General features: G+C 39.1%; 1 protein-coding gene across 1 annotated transcript in view; it reads left to right on the top strand.

The window, feature by feature from the left end:
• Nucleotides 1-654: 654 nt before the first annotated feature.
• The window catches only part of RPGR (retinitis pigmentosa GTPase regulator), a 38,956-nt gene continuing 16,304 nt past the window's right edge, over nt 655-23,306 (top strand). Inside the window, exons 1-7 of the mRNA XM_050975534.1 lie at nt 655-727; nt 2,963-3,088; nt 9,934-10,026; nt 12,561-12,623; nt 14,145-14,303; nt 15,743-15,892; nt 21,233-21,391. Coding sequence (XP_050831491.1) covers nt 688-727; nt 2,963-3,088; nt 9,934-10,026; nt 12,561-12,623; nt 14,145-14,303; nt 15,743-15,892; nt 21,233-21,391 — 790 coding nt within the window. The 5' untranslated portion in view covers nt 655-687. The remainder of the gene's footprint in view (nt 728-2,962; nt 3,089-9,933; nt 10,027-12,560; nt 12,624-14,144; nt 14,304-15,742; nt 15,893-21,232; nt 21,392-23,306) is intronic.

Raw genomic sequence — 23,306 nt, 5'->3', positions numbered from 1 at the left:
TGCCAGGCCTAGCACAGTCTATCCTGTGGCGATGCCGTGCCCACAGCCCTGTGCCAGGCCCAGCACAGTCCATCCTGTGGCGATGCCGTGCCCACAGCCCTGTGCCAGGCCCAGCACAGTCCATCCTGTGGCGATGCCGTGCTCACAGCCCTGTGCCAGGCCCAGCACAGTCCATCCTGTGGCGATGCCGTGCTCACAGCTCTGTGCCAGGCCCAGCACAGTCTATCCTGTGGCGATGCCGTGCTCACAGCCCTGTGCCAACCCCAGCACAGTCCATCCTGTGGCGATGCCGTGCCCACAGCTCTGTGCCAGGCCCAGCAGAGTCCATCCTGTGGCGATGCCGTGCCTACAGCCCTGTGCCAGGCCCAGCACAGTCTATCCTGTGGCGATGCCGTGCTCACAGCTCTGTGCCAGGCCCAGCACAGTCCATCCTGTGGCGATGCCGTGCTCACAGCCCTGTGTCAGGCCCAGCACAGTCCATCCTGTGGCGATGCCGTGCTCACAGCCCTGTGCCAGGCCCGGCACAGGTGATCCTGTGGCGATGCCGGGCCCACAGCCCTGTACCAGGTCTTTTCCCCCCGCCCGCCCCCAGGGCCTGGCCGGGCCCGGTGCCGCCCCCGCCGGCCGCCAGGCGGCGCTACCCGCGGCCCGGCGCCCCCGGCCCGGCGGGGCTTCCTCCCGGCCGCCATGGCCGCGCCCGCCGCGGGGAGCGAGCTGCCCGTGCCCGGTGAGTCCGGCCGCTCCTCGAGGCACCCGGGGGGAAAGTGCGTCTGCCTGTGCCGGCCCCTGCCCGCCTGCCCCGCAGGGCTCCCCCGGCTCCAGGCCCCGCGCCGGGCCGGCGCCTCGCGGCGTCTGGGGAGAAATGCGTCCGCTGCCGCCGGAGCTCGGACGGGGCAGCCCCGTCAGCGGCGGGGGCGGCGGGCAGCGCCGGGAACTCGGGGGGGCGCGGTTAATTCGGAGCATTATTGGTTAGTTTGTGTCGCGGTTTGGCCCAGGGTAATGTTCAAACGTTGGCTCGTTGCTGGGATAACAAACGCCTCGTGTATGTCCTGTGAGATTTAATTTAAAGAGTTGGTGGAGTTCCGTTTCCAAACTGGTCCAGCGCTGAAGCACAGAATGGGCCAGGCTGGAAGGGACCGCCGCGGCTTGTCTGGTCCCACCTCCCTGCTCAAGCAGGGTCATCCCACAGCATATGGCACAGGATTGTGTCCAGACCGTTCTGGGCTATGTCCGGTCAGGGAGACTCCACACCACGCGCGGTCACAGCACAGGAAATAATTTCTTCCTCTTGTTCAGGTGGAACTTCCCGAGCATCAGTTTCTGCCCATTGCCTCTTGCCCTATTGCTCAGCACCACCGAGCGGGTGCATCTTCTTGGCACCCCTTGGGTTCAGATATTTATACACATTAGTAAGGTTCCCCGTAACCCGTCTCTTCTTGAGGCTGAACAGGCCCAAATCCCTCAGCCTTTCCTCATAAGAGATGCTCCAGTCCCCCAGACATCCTTGTTGCCCCTCCCGGACCCACTTTGGGAACTCCTTGTCTCACTTGTACTGAGGAGCCCAGAACAGGGTACAGTAATTGTGTCCAGTTGTGAAATGTTGTGGCTTATTAAAATGAACGAGGTACAAAAGGCATTGGAAAATGTATCAGCTTTTTGTATACATCGAATAAAGAACATAAAATGTTTCCATGTTAACCGTTCTGAAGGGAAAATAAACAAACCAGAGAGCTCTCTGTGTACTGAAGAAATTGCTGAGAAAGTTGAGTAGAGCATGGCTGTCTGGCTGGAGATGAAAACTTCAAATAGAGTTTTCAGATGCTGCTTAGCTTGTCTGTAGTTGTAGGTGCCTAGGTAAAATAAGGAAAAAACTCACCTCTTCCTTTAAGAAGGCTTGAGTTTGTCTGCACAAAGCTTGCTGAGCAAGTGAAAGTGAAAACCACATCTAGTGAGGTAATAAGTGCAATTTATACATGTCTGCTCCATCTGATATATAACATCTTTGGAAATAGGGGAAACTTTAGCATTAAAAAAATTATTTTGAATGTAAATCAAATATACACTTTAAGAAAGAACTTTTAGGTTTTGGACCTGGAGTGCATCTTGTTCATGAGATTGTTTTCATTGAAAGTTAATGCACTAAGCTGTCTCAATGTAATTTTCAGAAACAGTCTACTGTTATTGTGTGTATTTCCTAACTTGTGTTACATGCTAACAAAATTTACAAGGAAAAGGTTTGGTCTATTCTTGGTTTCGTTTTTAAAAACATCTAAGTTTTATAGCACAGGCTTTGACATTTTAAAATAAGAAGTCTAACTGAGCTTTTATATCTGAGCTGACATTGTCTGCAAGGATTTTGACAAATTATTTAACTTGTAAGTTCATTTATATTTCTGTAGAATTTTCTGTCAAACCACATGCCTAACCAAAAGCTGAACAAATAGTTAACGTTCTGTGTTTTAGCAACCATGTTGCTAATACATCTGAAAGGGTGAAGAATTGAGAAACCAGGCAGACTACGAAGCCTGAAGAGCTGTTTGGACTTTATTTTGGGATGGTTTTGTTTGGATTTTTTAGATCCTGGTCTTATCACTGAATCACAGAATGGTTGGACTTGGAAGAAATCTCTGGAGACCATCTGGTCCAATCCCCTTGCTAAAGCAGGTTCACCCAGATTAGGTTGCACTGGATTGTGTCAGGCAGGTTTTGAATATCTTCAGAAATGGAGACTCCACAGCTTCTCTGGGTAGCCTGTTCCACTGCTCTGCCACTCACACAGGAAAGTTTTCCTCCTGTTTAGGTGAAATGAGAGTTTTGCCAACCCATGTTTTGAAGGCAGAGAGAAGGAAGAAGAGAAAGATAAGAAAATAAAATGTGCCACTGAATTGATAGAGCATATCTACTTCAAAATATGTGAGGTGAAATTTGCTTTCACTAAAATTGACTTCTTTTTGTGTTTCAGAGTCAGGTGCTGTTTTCACATTTGGGAAAAGCAAATTTGCAGAAGATATCCCTAGCAAGTTTTGGTTCAAAAATGACAAGCCTGTACTTATATCATGTGGAGATGAACATACAGCTGTTATTACAGGTCAGTATTGGAAATGGAGGGTATAGAATCAGAATTGTTTAGGTTGGAAGAGACCTTTAAGATTATCAAGACCAACTATTAACCCAGCACTGCCAAGTTCACCACCAAACCACGTCCCCACGTGCCACATCTTTTAAACACCTCCAGGGATGGTGACTCAGCCACTTCCCTGGGCATCCTGTTCCATGAAGAAATTTTTCCCAGTCTTTGTTCTAAACCTTTCCTGGCACAGCTTGAGGCCATTTCCGCTCATCCTCTTGCTTGTTACCTGGGAGAAGAGGCCAAACTACACCTGGATACAATGTCCTTTCAGGAAGTTGTAGGGTGATAAGGTCTTCTCTGAGCCTCCTTTTCTCCCACAGCTTCCCTGACAGGACTTGTGCTCCAGCCCCTTCTGTGGACACATTCCAGCCCCTCAATGTCTTTCTTGTAGTGAAGCTGATATGATAAAGTGTTATATTTGGACTTATATTTGAAAGTTAGGAATCTTATTTGCATCCTGAGGTAATTAATTGTGGTTGGGGAGAGGAGAGAGGACTGCTTTGTGGGAACTGTTGGATGCCTTTGGAGTTAGTGTGAGGTCACTCAGGGTTTTCACAGGACATGCTCAAGAACTGTGTGGAGGAAGTTTGTAACAACTGAGTTTATGACAGGATTTAAACTAACCTTAACTTAGTTCAGGCTGAATGTTTCTCTTGAATCTGACAATGTTTAGTATGTTGCATGTATTGTATCATGGAAGTAACAGTAACTGCTGACCACCACAAGTTCACTAGAAATCTCTTTGAAACAGTAAATGTACTTGTGCCTCTCAAATTAAGCTTGGAATTACTGTTAACTGTCAAATGAAAATAGCCCTTGAAAGAGCAACTCAATAAAGGATTTCAGAAAATCCTACAAAAATCAGAAATAAATGGAAAAAGCATTCAAAGAAACTGGTGTAATAGAGGGAGCATCATTAATGGCTTTTTCTTTTCTTTGAAATTATGGAAACATTACTCATTTAAGAATTTGTTCATTTTATTTTACATGGAAGGGACTACTCTTCTATTGATGAGCATGTGTGATGATTGTATTGACAATCAACTGCTGACAGATAATAAGACTCTGTTGTTGAAAAAAAATATGTGTATTTTCAGGACTTTTAAAATTGAAATGTAGTTATTGTTCATCAATATCCAATTGGTCATTGCTTATTAAATAATTTCTTAGGGTTCCTTGCAATGTTCACAAGCAACAAGCAACATGAAGGTGTTGAATTTTTAGAAAGAACTATTCCAGGCAAGTTAAAAAAGACTATTGATTTCATGGGCTGCAGAACACCCTGAGGTGAAATTACATGATGAATTTTTCAAGCCTAACTTCACGGCAGATGAATTATACATTAATAGTTTATTTTGAACAAAGCTTGGCACTTTTTCTTGTATTGAACCAATAATATTAAATTACCTGTTGCATTAAATTAATCCGGATGTAACCTGGGGCACTGTGGCATTTTCCTTTTGCATTTCCTTTTTGCATATACTTTTACATGCCCACACCCAGTTTGAAATAACACAGGTATAATTCTATATTTAAACCAGTAAATTTAAATTTAAACCAGTAAATTTAAATGCCTGGGCCAGCACTGTTAACCCCAGTTAGCAACAATCCCCTAATTCCCACATCACTGTAATAGTGACCACTTAGATAAAGCTTTTGAAAAAGTCATCTTGCAGAGATTTTTATGCAGCACCATTTCTGTATAATTTTCCCTTCTCTCCATTATTTTAGTATATGCAGCTTGTTTCAAAAGTGTCTCTGTAGCTTGCCCTAGCTGTTGCAGTGGGCAGGTACATCATCAGGGAGGCATCTAGATGATCAGATCTTTATTTTCTCAAAGCTTTTGCCCTCAAGGAAGTGTAGAAGCATGAGAAAAAGACTTTTTTGGTTGCAAAAGGTTTTCTGGGTCATTGTAAAGTAAAGGCAAAAGTGAGAGTAAAGTGTGGATCAACAACAAGCAAAGGTAGAGAAACTGCAAGAGTCATACAAAAAAAGTGAAGAAGAGAAGGAAAAAGCTCTTCTCCCTCATTTGTTCTTCACACCAGTGCATGGCCTTGTGCACCTCACATTTCTGCAGTTAGATGGAATTGGATGATACAGCCCTTGGGAATGACCCTGAACTGCAGTAACACTGGAATAAATGGTTCAGAAGCTCATGCTGATAATGAGTTTACTGAGAAGGGTGCAGACCTTGTGGGAAATCAGGATCTTCTTCAGCTGAACCTGACCTGGAAGAGATAAAAGGCAAACATCACCAAGGAAGGAAAAGTATCTCAAGCAGGTGTGTGTTAGTGCATGCTTCATCTTACTTTCAGTCTTTAGTTACAAGTCATGAAATTTCCCTCCTCCTTTTTTTCTCACACCTTGAAAGAGGGAGTGTAGTCGACAGTAAGAATATGAGGTAGATGAAAATTTAGAAATATACCTGTTTTACAGTTAACATGGCTCAACAATCGTAAATAAAACAATCACCCAGACTGATACAAATTATTCCTTAATGTTGGATTTGGGCAGGAGAGATGGCTACAACTAGCACCAAATCTTGACTGAATACAAATGAAGAAAATGTACAAGAACTGATATTTAGCATTCAAACAAAATATTCAGAACCTTTCCAATACTTTCATCTATTCCAGCATCAATATTCCCATGTGGCTTTTATAAAGACAAGTGTAAAATATATATAAAACACTCTATCCTTCGCCTTTCTAGGTCAGGAGTTAAGAGTCCAAAATTTTATTTACATGCTGTAGCTGCATGTTGGAACTGAAGGGACCAGTGATAGTTACTTGCTGACTTTGAGCTGGCTTGCTGAGCTAGTTGAAGAAATGTTTTCTTCTCCAGGAAGGAAGTTTAGGATTGAAATTTGTGTTTTTTTATTCTTTTGCATATCTTTGGCATAAGCTTGATTAAAATGTCCAAGCAGGATTTTTTTTTTAAGCAGTGGTCTTCTTTAGGTCTTTAATGCAGACATTAGCAATATGTGTTCCAGCATCACTTGTAACATGTTTCATAATGGTTCTTGCCTCATTTCTGTATTTTTTGGCCTAAGCATACTGATAGTCCCCTGCATCTTCTATAACTGCAAGCTTTGGAAAGCAATTAATTAATCCTCATGAGAGCTGGTGTGAAGAAGTATGAATATGCATACTTTTAAGAATCTTCTTCCAATGCCTGTGTATTAAATTTTGTTTCCTACAAAACTCTTAAACTTAACAGCTGTCTTATCATTTTATTTGCCTTGATTAGAGTGTCCTAGGCAGCTTAACCCCATTTAATCAAAGAGACTGATCCCGTTCACAAGGGGGGAAAGTGCTGATGAATGAAGACACCTTTTCTGAACTCAGAGCCTGGGAGAGAATTGAAGGCCCCAACACAAGAAGGCAGAAGGAAAGAAAGAAGTATCAGTTGTGAAAGGTGCATATGGAACCACAAGAAGATAGTATACTCATAATTTCAGGTTTTGTAAGGCATTAGGCATTCAGCAGAGATCTTGGAACCCTTCCGGGTGTTTTCTCACCAGTTTTCCTCTATTTTTTCTGCTTACCAGTAGGTCATCAGAACATGGCACAATATCTTTTGCATCAACTGCAAGGGAAGGATGAGAAAGATTAGTACACATTTGTGTTGATGTATATGAGCGAGCAATGTTCTGTGCTGGTTTTCCTTGTGTGATGCCAAATGTCCTGAGCATGACTGTGCTTGTTGTTTAATAAAGTTTCTGAAAGTATCGTAACTTGTCTGACAAAACTGTTGCCACTCTTATTTTCCTGGGATTTATTTGACTTCTATATGAGTTTTAAATCAACTGTTAACATAATTTATTCACTAAATAGCTCAAATAAAAATAATTTAAAAAATAATCATGGTTCCTTGGTATTTGCTACTTTGTACAAAATACGACCTTTTATGTTTTAGTCAGATACAGTTTCTCAGAAGGATCTTGTAGTAAACATTCAAGGCCTGTACATTTCCTCCCCATCTGGGAGAGGGATGCCTGCACATCTTTCTCCCACACTCATATAATTTAAAAAGAAATGGGAGGAATATGTAAAGCATACCTTTAAACATAGGTGATTAGAGTACTTGGCTGCTTGCTATGACAAAGCATATGGGATTTCAGCTGATATTTCCCTGCTGCCCAATGATTGCCTTTAAAAGCACTTCATGAACCAGAAGTGCACATGACTGATGGGGTTGCCAGGAATCACAGTTGTGATAGCAACTGTTCATGAGAAATGAGGGGGGAGACAAGCTCTTACTGAATTGTACCACAAAACCTCTGTTGCTACACATGGAAGTGTCTTGTGGCTTCCCTGGTAGCCCTGAATTGCTGTTGGTGAAACATCTGCTGGTGTGCTTGCCGGGAACACATCCTTGGGAGAAATACTTCAGTTTTGCATCTGGATAAAGGGGGAGACTGCTGTTGGAAGTGTGTTTTCATCACCAAAACAGTCTGAGTAGGTCTTTTCATTGTATCCTTTTGTTTCCCTCCTGCCCAGAGTCACAGTCTTACTGTCTTGTGCCAGCCATTCCACCTGGCAGGTGGCCACAGTCTGGATGATGGCACCAAAGTGGAAGCAAAAAACCAAGAGCAATCTGAGTTCAAAAATTTTGAAATTTGATCCATGCCTATTTGTCTGCTGCTAGATTCCGTGCATCTCTATGATGGCTGGGATATCTCAGTATGCAGTTATGAAAATTGTGCCTTTTGCATGCAAAATTATATTGGATTTCTTGCCCTGCTTAGATTGAATCATGTATCTTCCAAAACTTGATAGTACAGACTGAGAAACATTGCTTCATTACAGGCGTTTGTTTAGGTTCTTCTGTAGTGCCTATTAATTCTCATTCTCTTTCTAAATTAACTGCTTCCCAGATTTCTTATTTTCTGTTATACTCCTAGGAAAGCTGAAATTATAAAAGGCTGTCACTCAGTTGTAAAAGAATGTGGAAAAATTCCTCTCATCTATTAAGCTCCGTGACTTACAAAGCAATGCCTGAGAATTTAAAAGACTGATATAAAACCCAACAGATTATAGGATGAAAAGCATGACCTTGTTTGAATTTTGCATGGATAAAAGAGAATGTGCTTAAATTGAATTAGGGCAGCTTGGCATCATACTCCCACAAAAGTACTGCTGTCTTAGGAAAGCAGTTGGAAAGTGTAAAGCAAGGATACAAGAAAGCCATACCAATATAGGATAGATGACATTTGCTGATAAAAAGCCTTTCTGTTTAAGGTGTGTTTGCTGTCAGGGACAGCTCTGCCTGTGTTTGACATGATTACATTATCAAAATTAAGATGGAGATATAAATGCTGTTAGTAGAACACTGTGAGCATGAATTTGACCTCTGTCTTTCTTCCCTTCCAGCTTTCTTGGAAAGACATAATATTGACACATAGTCCCACGTGCCAAGAATTGTAAAACCTAACAATCAGGATTTTAGATACTAGTTATAATTAAGCATTGGTGTGATTTTTTTAATTTTTAACTATGTGGTTATATTTAAGAAAATGAATGGATATTTTTATTATAATATGATTTTTGGTAGTATTTAAAAGATTGCAATGTGATATTTCAAAGTTGCTGTAAATCACAATCAGAACCTTCACTGGGAGCAGCCATATTATTTTGGCATTATTATATGGAATTGAAATTAGGGATTGTGGTTGTGGTGATAAGGGTGACAAGCTCTATGACCAAATTTTTCTCTAGGGTTACAACATTATGATGGAGTCTAATGCACAAAGCTCTGCAGACCTTCAGAAGTAAACGAAGTCCTTTTAATTGTTGTGAAAGGGTGGGAGTTTGAGGAGAGGGTGTTGTTTTTTGTGGGGTATTTTTTGCTAAATCAGTTTCTATTGTTTTGCAAAGATTTCTGTAGGAACAAGGGATTCATTTTCCAGTGGGAACTTTACAGTTTTACAAGGTGTGATAGTTTAAAAAAATGAAATTAAATTAGTCCATTTTAAGGTATTGTCAGTAGTCAGTTTTGGCTAATTTTCATCCCACATGACAAAATTCTCATCTGTTCATATACCATCCATAGAAAAAGCACTGGTTTTTCAGAATTATAACAGTTCATTGTTTGCAGTGGTCAAACATGCAAGTTCAATGACACATCATAGGAGTTTCTGAAAGGTTATTCTAGCATTGTTCCTGTTGAACATTTGTAACCTAATGTCTTCATTTAGGTTTACAAAACTCTCTGACTGCATGGTGGCTTTATATGGAAAATAACAAATTAATACAGTTTGTGAAAATTTATCTGAAACTACATTTGATAGAAACGCATATTTGTAAATAATTTTAAGACATTTAGCAGTAAAAGAAATATCCAACCCTAAACAATCAAAGAAGTCAAATATTACAAATTTGTACTTGTGTTTATCAAATAGCTGCATTATTCATGAATGAGTCTTTGGAGTAAAAGATGTGGGTGCTCAGTTAGATGTGCTGTTATTTTATACAGGGGCTTATAGATACTGGGGTTTCTGGACTGCAGGGTCTGCCCAAAAGTACATCTTGTTTTCTGAAGAGCACTTCATCTGTGCTGTAATTAAAGATGAGGATGTTTCTTCTTCTGGCTGGGGATGTCTTACTTAAACAATGCAATTACTGTTTTTGAACTGTAAAATCACAAGGATATTAATTATTGTTTACACTTATGTACTGAATTGCCTAAACTTAAACCTTACATTAGAAAGGGAGTAATAAGTTCATTGTGAGTGAATGACCATCTTGGCTGGAATGAGGTATTCAAACCCTTGTATGGATTCTGTCTGTAATTTTTTTCAGGGAAAGGTAAACTGTACATGTTCGGCAGTAACGACTGGGGCCAGTTAGGACTAGGATCCAAGAACACTGTCAGCAAACCAACCTGTGTTAAAGGTTTGTGGGATTTTTCTTTTTTTCTTTTTTTTTTTGTCTTTTTGAAAAGAGACCCTTGTGAAAAGGTTCTTCATAGGATGCAATTCCAAAATAACTGATTCTTTATTATTTTTCATCCCATGTGCGCATTATTGCACATGATCATGAAGGTAGCTCTAAAGGATCCCTTACTGATTTTCTATTACTTCAGATTCGGAGTCCTTTTGTATCTGAGGATTACTTCAGATGCATAGAATCCTGTTATTTTTGAGGGCTCTGACTTTATGTAGTACTTCCCTGTTCTCTCAAACCACATCTTGATTTTTTACTGCAGACAATAATCAGATGCTTGTTGTCTGCATGGTCTGTGTGTTAGAAGCCATAGTTCCAACAGCATTGTGTAACCTGTGTCACTATTTTCTTAGCAACTTTGTAAATGAAAAAAAATCTATCAGAAACTTTTCACAAGTACTGCTACATTTTTAACAAGTGTAAGAAATGCCCCAGGGGACCTATATGTTAATACATTTTTGTGAGGCAGTAAAATATATTCCTGTATCCTTTCACGTGTTGGAAAATATGTTTTCATTGCACTGTGATCTTTTTGATCTTTCTTAGCTGTTTTTATCTTGTCAAACAAAGCTGAGTCAGTACTTTTCCTTATCACTTTACTTATGTCAATTCCATTAACACATTTCTTTTCACTATTAAATGTTTATCTTCACTCTTTCTGCCAGTGGATCGATCTGTTAGCTTATTGTTAAAAACAAATTATCCTCCTTGTTCAATCTCTGTTCTTCCTGATTTAGTTTATTCTACTGTCCTTTATTTGCTCCTGCCTCCATCTCTCTTCAGACTGAGAATGCAGCTACTCCCAGGTACACATCTTCTGTCAGCCATGTGAGAGATTGATTCCTACCTTGGCTTAAGTAGATTTGGTTTCAAGTTTTGGGTTTGCTGTTGAATTGCAATGGAGAATAAAAGATGAAGAGAAGATGACAGCAATTCAAACCAGACCTGGCAGCCATTGAAAAAAGTCACAAGGGGGGTGTCTTTTTTCTCTTGGCAGTAGACAGCAGGAGGAACTCCTGGAGCTTTTCTCACTAGCCTTTGGTCATCACTTGGCTTTGGGAATGGGGTTGCAAGGACATTTTTAATTTTCTTGTTGGAGCCAATTGCTTATGTCTGCATGTTTCTGAAAAAACATATTTTTTGGGACTTGGTAAGAGATTAATGACATTGGTTATGAAAAATCACCAGCAACATTGTAAATATAGCATGTCTCATAACATACAATTAGCTAGCCTAAGTGGGAGGAAGTTTAGGGAGCACAGGCTTCTGAAGAGCTGATTAAGACCATCTCTGAGGTTGAAGAGTGTTGGGACATCAAGATTGTAGGAAGAAACCACCATTGGTAATTTTATGGTTCCACCCTAATGGTAGTGGTAGGTGTTGGATAGAGGAGGCAAGAACCTGAATTTGGACAAATTAGGTTTGTGTCTGTGTTACAGACCAGGAGCAGTTCATGCTTAAGTTGATAGATTTGTTTGGTGACTTGGTAGGAGGCACCTTAATCTGAGTGTAAAAGAGCTGATGAAAGCTGATCTGGAAGGGCTGAAAAAGGGTTTGTGAAAGGGATGATTGTTGTTGGCTTTGTTATGGACTAGTGCAGTGGAAAAGCAATTAAAGATTTATTATGTAAAAATAATCCTGGTTTAGAGCCTTGTATAGGGTACATGGACATGACTGAGAGAAGATAATTTGTTGACAATGAACAGTAACAGGAGCAAGGATGGAAAAGTCAGGGAGACATTTTTCTTCTCTATTTCTGAAATGGAGGACACTTTTCATAGGAGAAAAGGAAACTCTGTATTCTCTCTTTCCCACCAAAATAACTCCTGACTCCTCTCACATACATTTTCAGTCTTTCAAAGTGACCAGACTGCAGAGAAGTGCATGCCATGGCACTCTCATTGGTGCTAACTCAGCTGAAATCGAGACAGGATGACACATGCAAAAAATGTAGGCACTAGTCCAGGTAGGGCTGCCCTTGGCAATTGCCATCAGTGATCAGGAATTGATCAGAGCACAGCAGAAAAGGGATGTGAGCACAACAAAGGGAGGTAGGGATGGTAAGACAAAGGAACAGGATGGTTTGAAAGATTTACAATAGTGGAAAAAGTCTAAGAGGGAAGTAACAATAGCCCTGTTAGTGAAAACTGAAGACAGCTTAAATCATTAATTTTATCCTGCAACTTAATATATTCTTTGAGGCATATCCCACAAATGGCAAATTCCAGGGACTGTGGCACTGGGGTGACAAGTTAACTTGAGTGTTTTAAGTTTTTAAGGTCTGACCTATTTTCTTATCTTGGGAGAATACTGATTTGATGTCATGTGCTAGATTCAAATGGGCAACGAGTTTTGTAATAATTGTGTTCGTAAAAATGTGAAAAGAAGAAATCAGAGCTCCCTCTAGAGCATAGAACATTTTGTTGTTGAACCAGCTATCAATTTGTTTATAACATCCCTTCCTCTTTGGTTTTAATTCTTAGCTTTGAAACCAGAAAAACCAAAACTTGCTGTTTGTGGAAGAAACCACACTTTAGTTTACACAGGTATGTAACCTCTATTTCACACATATTCAAGATGCATTTCTTCCTTTGCTTTCATGCAAAATTACATTTGGAACCCCAGAAGTGTTGAAGAAGGAAAAAAAATGAAAATGGGCTCCTAAAACTCAGGGGTTTGACATCTAGTTCTTAGAATTCAGAATTTTTTAGAATTTTAAAATTTATTCTGAGCAAATGCATTTATAAACTAATGTTAGATAGTAGTTTACTATTAATAGACATAGGGAAAAATTTCTTGCTGGCATTTGAGGTGTGGTTAACAATTATGAATATTTCCTTTAAGCCCTGTAAAGATATATTGTTAGTTTTATATACATCTGTACTCAAATTTAGCTTTGATTAATAATCTTTATTAGTGTGAAGTTATATATTTGAATAAATATAATAGAACTGAATGTTTTCAAGTCTTCAAATTTTCCTGCATTTTTGGTTACATGAAATAGTCTGCTATTTCAATGAAAAGTTACTTTATTAAGCTATAAATAAATAAACTGTAAATTTAAACTTAAAAATAAATTTGTAGAGACACAGCATACAGAGAATTTATGAAGGTTCTTGTCATGCTTCTATAATTTATGTAATGGAATAGCCATCTCTGGGGTTGCAATCCTTTAGCTTTCAGTAATGTTGTAAAGGGGATTGCTTGATTATTTGGAGGTTTATATACGTGGAGACCCTGAACACTGTGAATAAGATTGTTAAAATAAAATAGAACATATTAATAACAATCGAGTATGCAAGTCTGCACAGGGTAAATATAGTCACCTTGGGTGTACACACTGGCTAGATAATTTGTGGCCATTATGTGTCAGTTTATTTATTACATTTCTGTCTGGGTTTCTGTTAATAATAGGATGCATCTGTTTTTTCATTGATGAGAGCTTTAGATGTGAAATATACTAAAATTAAAAGTATAAATCTTAAAGTTCTCTAAAGTTGAAGATATCTGTCATCAGTGTTAAATTCAAGATTCTAAAAAAGAAGTACCTGGTTAATTAAATTGGAACTTATTTAAATATTAAAATAAGTAAAATATTTCTAATAAAAAAACTAAGTAGAAATCTATTTCATTCACAGTACTCAAAACTATCAAGTTATTAATTTCTTTAATTTATGTACTAATACCGCTTCAGTTTTTCTTGCGTGTGACATCATGCAACCTTTTCCTACCACTTTATCTCAAAATATACATTATTTGTGGAAGGAGCTGCTTCTGGTTGCCAGGGCTACTGGTAGTCATTTTCTCAGAGCTCTTGCTGAACTTCCAATCACATTTATTTTTACATCAGTTTCCAGAATAGTGGGAAATGCAGGAAGTCTTTAGGAAGTTCTGCTCCAAGTGTGTGCAGGAAAACCTTCCAAGCTACAACAGAAACTGCTAATTTCAGCTGGAGGGTGTTTCAGGGCAACAGACCCTAATGTTTTGTGATGTTTTTTCCATTGAAAATTAAATCACTTGTTCTGGTTTCTTCTTTCTCTGTATTACTTGTGCTTTTCTGTATGCAGAAAAAGGAAATGTCTATGCTGCTGGAGGTAACAGTGAAGGCCAGTTGGGATTAGGTGACACAGAGGAAAGGACCACATTTCATTTAATTAGGTTTTTCACCAGCCAGCACAAGATCAAGCAACTATCAGCTGGGTCATACACCTCAGCAGCAGTAACTGGTGAGAACAAATGCTAATAAAATCTATTTATGTGTGTCCAACCTGGTTCCAGGAAGACACTTAATCCAGCATTCTGTCTGCATATGTGGGTGCATTTTCTATCCTCTCTGTCTTCTTTCCTTGGTAGCCACAGTCATTTTTTGACAGTGAATTTCCAGTTTTAGCAGTCTGGTAAAGGGTGTGTGTCTCATGAACGTCTTAGAGTTTTTGGGAAAGTTTAGTAGAAGTACTTACAGAGGAGGAATGGAATGAATACCCTCAAAATGGAAAAAAAAAAAAAATCTTCAGTTTATTTCCAGGGAAAGCAGCTACAAAACATGAATCCAATGAAAACTAAGCATTTCAAATTCTACCTGTTACTGCAGCTATTGCAGTCCATTGGTTCAGGCTGCACAGCTGTGTCATTTCTTACTAATTCTGGGAGAGGCTGGGCCTCTCACCTGTTTCTCAGGTGACAGAATTATACATCACAACATACTGATATCCACACAGTTATAATACTTCCAGTCACTGGATGGGTAGTCCTTTATTACCCCATAATGCAATTTTTCATCTCTTGCTGTGAAGCAGTTTTTTCTGTACTTGTTTAGGGTAAGTTATTGAGGCTGTAATTTCAGAACTTGAGAGAGATGCTAGCTAGCTTGTTTGGTTTTGGGTTTTTTTATGCCAATTGCTGACATTCTCCTGAGTTTTTTAGATTTTTGGGATAATTTTGAATTATTTTAACTCCTAACACCACCTTAGTAGCACTATAGGTGGTACTTTTTTATTCACAACTTATTTCCCACCAATAAGAAATAAGCATAGAGAAGACTTTATCTCTTCTATAAGAATCTACAGACTTTTTTTTCTGTTGTTCACTGCCTTTTTTGTTTGGTTTTTTTTTTTTTAATTGTTTTACTATTGCCATTGGTCTTTGTTTCAATAGAAGCTGGTCTTAATAAACCTGGAACATCTTCTATTGTAGTTTAAGGAAAGCAAAATGAAGCTGGTCAGTATAACCACCTGTGAGGAGAACAGAAGGATAAGGCATGAATAAGTGGGATGCCTACCAAAGTCAGAAGAGAGAATAAGTCTGGAAGAATGAGAAGATGCCTTAAGTTCACTGTAATATTTCCATACTGACCTCTGGCAACTGAATTGTCTCACTCAGTCTCTTCCTCTTTCTGAAGGAGTATTTTTTACACAGTATTTTTTCTGTTGGTATTTATGGCCTAACGTTGGTTGATGTGTAAGTGTTCTGGGTCACTTTTAAAAAGCTTAAGGAAATCATTCTTGTTTCCAACTCCTTTTTGCATTGAGCTAAATTATCATTTATATACTTGAGATCTTGACATTCAGTATTATCAAATAGAGAGTTTCTGAAGTACTCTTCAATATAGATTAACTTTTATTAGTTTTTGTATTAAATCTACTAACTATCTGTGTCTTCATTTTAGAGGATGGGCAGCTCTTTGTGTGGGGTGATAATTCAGAAGGGCAGATTGGCCTGGCCAGTGAAGCCTCTGTCAGTGTCCCCTGCAAAGTGGATATTGGAAAACCTGTTTCCTTTGTATCCTGTGGATATTATCATTCTGCTTTGATTACAGGTAAGAGAATGGGAATAGTGGTTAGTGAAGACAAGACAGTGGTTATCAAATAGTTGTTTGAAACTTGATATCCTATAGTTGTTAAAAACTGCCATGGGACAGAAAGGCTCCTATGTAGTTTTGTATAACACAGAGAAAAAAATTGCTGTTAATTTTCTGCATTTGCACACTGTTGTGTGAAAGTACATTAGAAAGAATGAAATATCTTATTACAGTTTGTTTTCATAAAGGTTATTGCATATATTGTGGATTAAAACTATGGTTTCAAAAATCCAACTTTTTATGAGTATTTTTTGTTTTGATGATCAAATAATAAACTGTATCTTCTCTAGAAATACCAATATTGAACTGATGTTATGTTATGAGAAAATATTAATCTTGTTAGAAGTAAAAGATTCTTGTCCAAGTTTGTTTTTCAGTCTTAAAATGTAAGTTTTGAAGTCAGTTAAACTGGCAGTATGTTATATAAGGAGAAGCAATGCTGCAGTGAGCTGTTGTCTGCTCTCCAAACCAAACCACCCCCTATTTCTTTCACCTCTCTCTTCCCAGCTCTCCATTGGTTTCCAAAGTGAGGATTACACTCATCTTTTAATAATGGCAGTATGGATGAATTATCAGCCAGAATTGATGGCATTTTGTATGAGCAGCTATGAATTCCTCTCAGCCATGTAGATTTGCATTATTAAACTTTACTGTTTGGTCCCCTTAGAGTAATTAAAGATTTCAAAGGATCGATAGTTTTGATTGTAAAGCTTTTAATGGGTACCCAGGAGCTATTCCATCAGATACCTTTCCCAGATTACTTGATAAATGTTACTTTTCCACATACAAATGACTTCAAAAATTACTTTATTGCTCTCTGAGAACATGCTGTTAACAGAATGAGAGCTTGATACGGTGGACAAATATTAATTAGGCGTTAGGCTGGTACTGTGCAACTTTTTATTGCAGTAAATGAGTTAAGTGTCTGGGACTGATCAGGACCTCAGCATCTGTTAGGAAAAATACAGCTCCCTGGACTCAGAATAAATGGAAGGGGAAAAAAAAGATACTTGCTTCAAAGTTGTAGTCTTAACGTGTGCATCTCTGCCTTTGAGCCAAGAGCTGAAGGTCCAGGAGTGCAGCAGGGTGTCATAAAAGTTCTTATTAGTAGAAGGGTTGAGGACAAACATCTGAGAGTAAAGAGAGAACAGTGTCTGCCAAGTGCCCTAAGGAAGTGGAAACTTTTGATGGAAGGGGATAAGAAAAAAAGGCTTAGGCTTGTACCTGGCTAAGAAAAATGGAGCTTCTTAAAATATTGATTGGAAGAATGAACTGGATATCACCTGTGAAAATGAGGAGTTGGTGAACCTATTACTACTTAAACAGGCCTGAGTATGAGGTCGAAAATTTTAATTTTTAGCTTAGTATCTGCAAGTCCTGCATTAATTCAGTCTATGTTGCTGAAGCTATTGACACACCCATGGCATTCTTTGTGGTGAAGGCATAAATTTTTTTATTACTTTCCTTGGGCCCCTTGCCATCAGTTTTATTTGACTGATACTTCAACTGCCATAAAAATTTAATACTGGGCATCCAAGTACTTTTGCAGAATCGATTTTCTGTTGCACTACTGTCAGTGTGCAGCTACACAGTGTTTAAAAATTAGCTTTATGCATTTTTTCTGAGTACACTATAGTCACAGGATGTGTTACTTACCAGTTATTAGAATACTATAGAATTGCCACATTTTGAGTTTTAAACATGAAATAATGCACTCTCTTTAATAGTGTAACATACTTGCATGATTCCAGACTTGGTAGATGCTGTCAGACTGAACTGATGAGCATGGCACCATATGGCTCCCTTTCTTAATTTCTTTATGTTTGACATAAGGTGTGTGCTGGCTGAAAAACCTGTTGGGAACACAGGCATATCTGGGTTAAAACTAAAAGGTGGCTCATGAGGACACTAGAAAACATAGTGTGGACACAGAGTGCCCTCTCCAGGGCAGGATGTTCATTAATAAGGGAGTATTGAATAAAAAAGTGCTGAAGTATGGATGCCAGCTTTTTTTCCCTTTTAAAATGAAGTTGTTTTTTTTTTTTTTTTGACATTGCTGGGTTTTAGATTTTTTAGTAGACTTTTAACTTTTAGGTGTTAAACTGCTATAAAGACAAGAGCAATGCCTCTTATAGTTCCAAAAAGTGATGTCACCCTTCTTCCTTCTGCTTTCTAGAAGGCTTTCTTTGCAGACAATTTAACTGCTGAACGTGTGTCACCTGTCATCTGCCATGTACATGTGGACTCCACTGATGCCAAAGTGATTGTAGAATAAAATAACAGAATAAATTCTGAATATTTTAAATTAAAAAAACCCTACTTCTGAAATTTAGACTAGGCACGTGCAGAGGAAATGGCTAACTCAATTCCATATGCAAATTAGGAACTAGTCTGATTAATCAGTTCATATTTGAAAGATGATTGTTTCCCTCTCCTTTGAATTTGCCAAAGAAAAGAAGTTCTTAGTCTGTACCTTCCAGCTCTCTTCAAAATTTTTGTCAGTGTGTTTTCTTTCCTTCCTTTTTGCAGGCTTTGGACATTGTGTCCCAGTATCAGGGTTCTGCCTCAAGCAAATCAGCAACAGAAATAAACTGCTGGGAGAGTGTAGCAACAATTTTGAGCACTTATACAGATCGTTCTTTGACTTTCCTTTGATCACACACTCAGGAGGGGACAATTTTTCAGGATGCATTAAGCTTGGCAAGCATGTACAGCTCATTTGTCCACTGTGGGAGATGGAGAGCAGGAAAAGCTGATGCATCTCACACTCCTCTGGCTTCTACAGCAGAATTAAATGTGTGGAGACAGAAAGGAAATTAATATATTAGACCCCTTCTAGTGTTTCCCCTGCCTGAATTGTAACTGTAATCAAGGTCAAGATAGATTCTTACTGAGAAGGTGTCTTTTCATAGAGTTTTGCAGGTTCCTTGAATTCTTTTTTTTAATATATTTTGTCATTATTTTCAAGGACTGGTTTAAGAATCATTCATCCCACAAACACTTCCATGCTCTGAATTTCAGTGTTTGAGACAGTTTAAACCAATTTGATCTTAATAAATATTTCTTTTCTTTTTCTTCTTCATTTATTCAAGAAATCTTAGAGTACTCCAATTCTTTTGTCCATTCACTTTTGTTCCTCATTTGCCACCAGGCAGGTCTCTTATCTATGCACTCGAATGCACATTTTCCTTTGAGGGACATTTTCCATCCACTAGTCCATTTGCTTGATATATGCTCCTGTGATTTTAAGTTTAGTGATACAGAAAATCATATTTGGGAAAGTTCAACATCTGTGAGTGTGACTCATATGAGAGGAACAAATTAAGTAACAGGTTTTGTTGTGAACTGAGTGTCCTTAAAATTCAGGTGTACTCCACACAGTACAGTACATCATGTCCTCAGCCTGCAGGTGTACTGCACTCAAAATTTATCTGGGTTTGACTGGGTTCTGTTCATGCTTGATTGCTATTTTTCATAGTTTTTAGACCACTATTTGCCTAAAAGGGATGTGTAATGTATTCAAAAATTGCTTTGGTAAATGGTTTTATCTTTGTTAGCTGGATTATTAAGTGGAAAAAATGTAATAAACTTGATGAGTTTGGGAGGCTTGGCCATTTGAATCTCTAATCCTCTTAATGAGATAGTGATTGGATTAATTTTTTCAGTGCAATAGTGTTTAAAAAGAACTGCTGGTCTCTTCAAAGGGAACTGCCTAAGTAGTTCTCTCCCAAGTACTTTTGGGGTTTTTTTTAAAACTTGTTTTTAGAATTATATGGCTGATCTAAGTGTACTGAAAAAATAGTTACCTTCCAAAAAATGCAACATTCTTTTTGTTGCCTTTTTTTTCTCCTTTCCTCTTAAAATCTCTTTTTGTCAGCAGAATGTTTTGGTTGCAGAAAACCTCACATTGCAGTTGATTTTTATCTTTTTAATTGGGCTACTGTTTTAGAACAGAAAATTGATGCTGGTGCAAATAAGAGCAAAGTATTTCTGCACATAGATATAAGAATAAAATTAGAATTAAAACAGGAAATCAATCTGAACAGAGAAGCCTAAACATGATTCACAGGTTTAAAATTTAATGAAATTTACTTTTTTGCAGCTGAGGTAATTTGCTTGTTCTTAAGAAGCACAGACAGATTGAAATGACTGCAAAAAATTCTTAGAAAAGAGGTGTAGAAGAACATAAGAGAGCCTTGAGAAGTTGAAGCTGAGGGGGGATCTCATCCCTGTCTGTCAGGGAAGGCTCAGGGGATGGACCAGGCTCTGCTCTGTGGTGCCCAGCAGTGGGACAGGAGGAACGAGCAGGAACTGATGGTCAGGAAGTTCCACCTGAACATGAGGAAGAATTCCTTCACTGTGCAGTGACCGAGCACTGGGACAGACACCAAGAGAGGGTGTGGAGTCTCCCTCACTGGAGATATTCCAGAAAGGTCTGGACACAATCCTGTGCCAGGTGCTCAGGGATGACCCTGCTTGAGCAGGTTGATTTTCCATCAAAATTCCATACAAAATTATTTTCTGTTTCAATTCAGATTCTTACAAGCAATTCTTCATTTGGCTTAAATACTGATTACAGAGAGAATTACCATCTCTCAGAAGTGGGATGTATATGGTTTTGTTTTTCCTGTGGCTACATTCATTGCAGGCTAAATATTGTGATTTGGAATTTGCAGGGGACTCAAACCTAGCACCTTTGTGTCCCACCAAAGCAGAGTGAGGGTGAGGAGCTTGGAGCAGAAGCTCTGTGAGGAACGACTGAGGGAGCAGGGACTGTTTAACCTGGAGAAAAGGAGACTCAGGGGTGACCTTATCACTCTCTACAGCTCCCTGAAAGGTGGCTGCAGTCAGGTGGGGCTGGGCTCTTTCCCCAGGCAGCACTGACAGAACCAGAGGACACAGTCTTAAACTGTGCCAAGGGAAATATAGGTTGGATATTAGGAAAAAGTTTTTTACAGAAAGAGTGATAAAGTGCTGGAATGGTCTGCCCAGGGAGGTGGTGGAGTCACCATCCCTGGATGTATTTAAAAAAGCCTGGATGTGGCACTGGGTGCCAGGGTTTAGTTGAGGTGTTAGGGCTGGGTTGGACTGGATGATCTTGAAGGTCTCTTCCAACCCAGTGATTCTGTGAATTCTGTGCTTTTCACAGCTGTTTGGGCATTATAAAAATATGTCCAGCTATCCTGTAATGTTCATACACTTTTCTGTCTTTATAATTTGTGTCTGCAACAGTCTTGAAAACCCATTTTTGCTCCTGAGTGTGTGCTAGAAACCACAATCTGTTCTGTATTTTCACAGGAGATGGTAAGCTCTATACTTTTGGAGAAGCTGTGAATGGGAAACTGGGATTGTTCCCTGAACAACTGAAGAACAATAGAGTCCCACAGCCTGTACTAGGAATTATGGAAAAGGTTAATAAGGTTGCTTGTGGTGGAGAACACACTGTTGTGCTGACAGGTATGCAATTCAAGTGGCTCTTCTTACAGCCCTGTAATTTAGACTCCATTAACTCTAAAGAATTTACATCCCACCGAAATGCTGGATGCTGATCCTGACTGGAAGGCCAATGTACACCAAGCATGTAGAAATCCATGTACCACCCAGCTAAGGCAGGCCTGTGCTGCACTGCCCATGTCCCTTAACTACAGGATGAACTTGGCCAGGTGATTGTAACAGAGGGGTGTCACCGACATGGTTTATGAAAAATCCTTTACTTAGGATCTTTCATCTCCTGAGAGCTGAGAGGCCTCAGGAACAAACTGTAAACAATTCTTATCTGCTGCTGTGGAATGCAATGGGGGGGGGGGGGGTGTCTGTGATTAGCCCCGTCAGACTGTTTGCAATTAAGAGCCTATCACAGGACACCTGTTCTGCGGGTCTCAGTCTGAGAAGACCTCAGTTTACACATTCCTTTTCTATTCTTAGCATAGCTTAGTAGTGAAATCCTTCTCTTTATTCTTTTAGTATAGTTTTTATATATTATATATCATATAATAATAAATCAAGCCTTCTGATACATGGAGTCAACTTTCTCGTCTCTTCCCTCATCATGGAACCCCAGAAAACGAGGTAACAGAGGGGCTTCCAGGCAGCTCCTGGTTGACACCACTTGCCTGTCCTTGCTTTATCTGAAACTTCAGCAATGTGAATGACCTTTTTATTCAGTATAAAATGCTGAATTTATCAGTATAAATGATGTGTAGAGTGGTTTTGGATGTAAGAAAATCCTGTAAGAGCTCAAACTGAGGTAACCTTCCATGGACAGGATCTGCACAACATGCTGGGGTCCTTTTCAATTCCACACAGCTCAGGACTCCCAGCCTCTAAAGGGACAGAAGATTATTGATCCTGTTTCCTTTTTCTTTATAGTCTTAGCTCCAATAAATAGCATTTTAAGAGAACTTTACATAGTTCTCTTAAAATGCTATTTATTGGAGCTAAGACTATAAAGAAGAAGCTGAGTGCCTTTCTTACCGGAATTGTAATAAGCCAGCACCACCTGGTGCAACACAGATGATTGATGTTTCTTTCCTCTAAGGAAATTGTTATTGCATTGAGAGGGAAATTCTAGAGGAAAGCTTCCATTCTGTAGTAAATTTAAATGCTCTTGAATATTTAGGAAGGTATGCAGGAAGTCACTTTTCAAGTAGCTTCACTATCTGCTGCATGCCTGAATAGATTAAATATCTCTTATTGTGATACAGAATTTGCTTGTGCCTTTGAGCAGAATCTTTAGCATAAATATGAAACTAGTACAGACATATACATTTGTCATATTGTGCAGGCTATGAAAATGAGCAAATACAAATGTTACATATTAATTCACAGGGCCACATTTATAGTACTTGGAAAATGCTGTGTGTTACTGAACTGTTAAATGGTTGTCTGCCAGTGGTGACTGAGCTTTTCCAAGGCATACATGCAAAGCAGTGACAGCAATTTCTTTCCACAAATCCTATCCTGACCTAAAGTGGTGTAGAAGCAGGTGAGGTAAGTTTGACTTTGCCTGAAGATAGTTTAAAAAATATCAGCTTTAGCTTGTAATGAATATAACATGTGTAAAATTGTTTGGACTGTAATTTTTTTTCTGCCAAAATGATAAAACTGTAAAACCAAGTTGGATGTATAGATATCAGTCCTTAAATCTGCCTTCTGAAGGTTCTCTGTAGTTGTCTCTTGACAATCCTGTGATGTGCACTCAAGGTTATGTAGCCAAACTTTCTAAAATATAAACTGAAAATTTAACTGAGGGAGATTGTGAGTGGTGTGCTGCAAGCTATTGGAAAGAGTACAGGTAGAAGTGACTCAAGGTGCAAGATTCTGTGTAGGTTAAAATTCCTTTGGGAAAACTATAAAGAGGAAATATCAGTAG

The sequence above is a fragment of the Serinus canaria genome, chromosome 1, assembly GCF_022539315.1.
Source record: "Serinus canaria isolate serCan28SL12 chromosome 1, serCan2020, whole genome shotgun sequence".
NCBI classification, from domain to species: Eukaryota; Metazoa; Chordata; class Aves; order Passeriformes; family Fringillidae; genus Serinus; species Serinus canaria.
The sequence above is the reverse complement of the archived record's forward strand: the minus strand, read 5'-3'. Positions and strand labels throughout refer to the sequence as shown.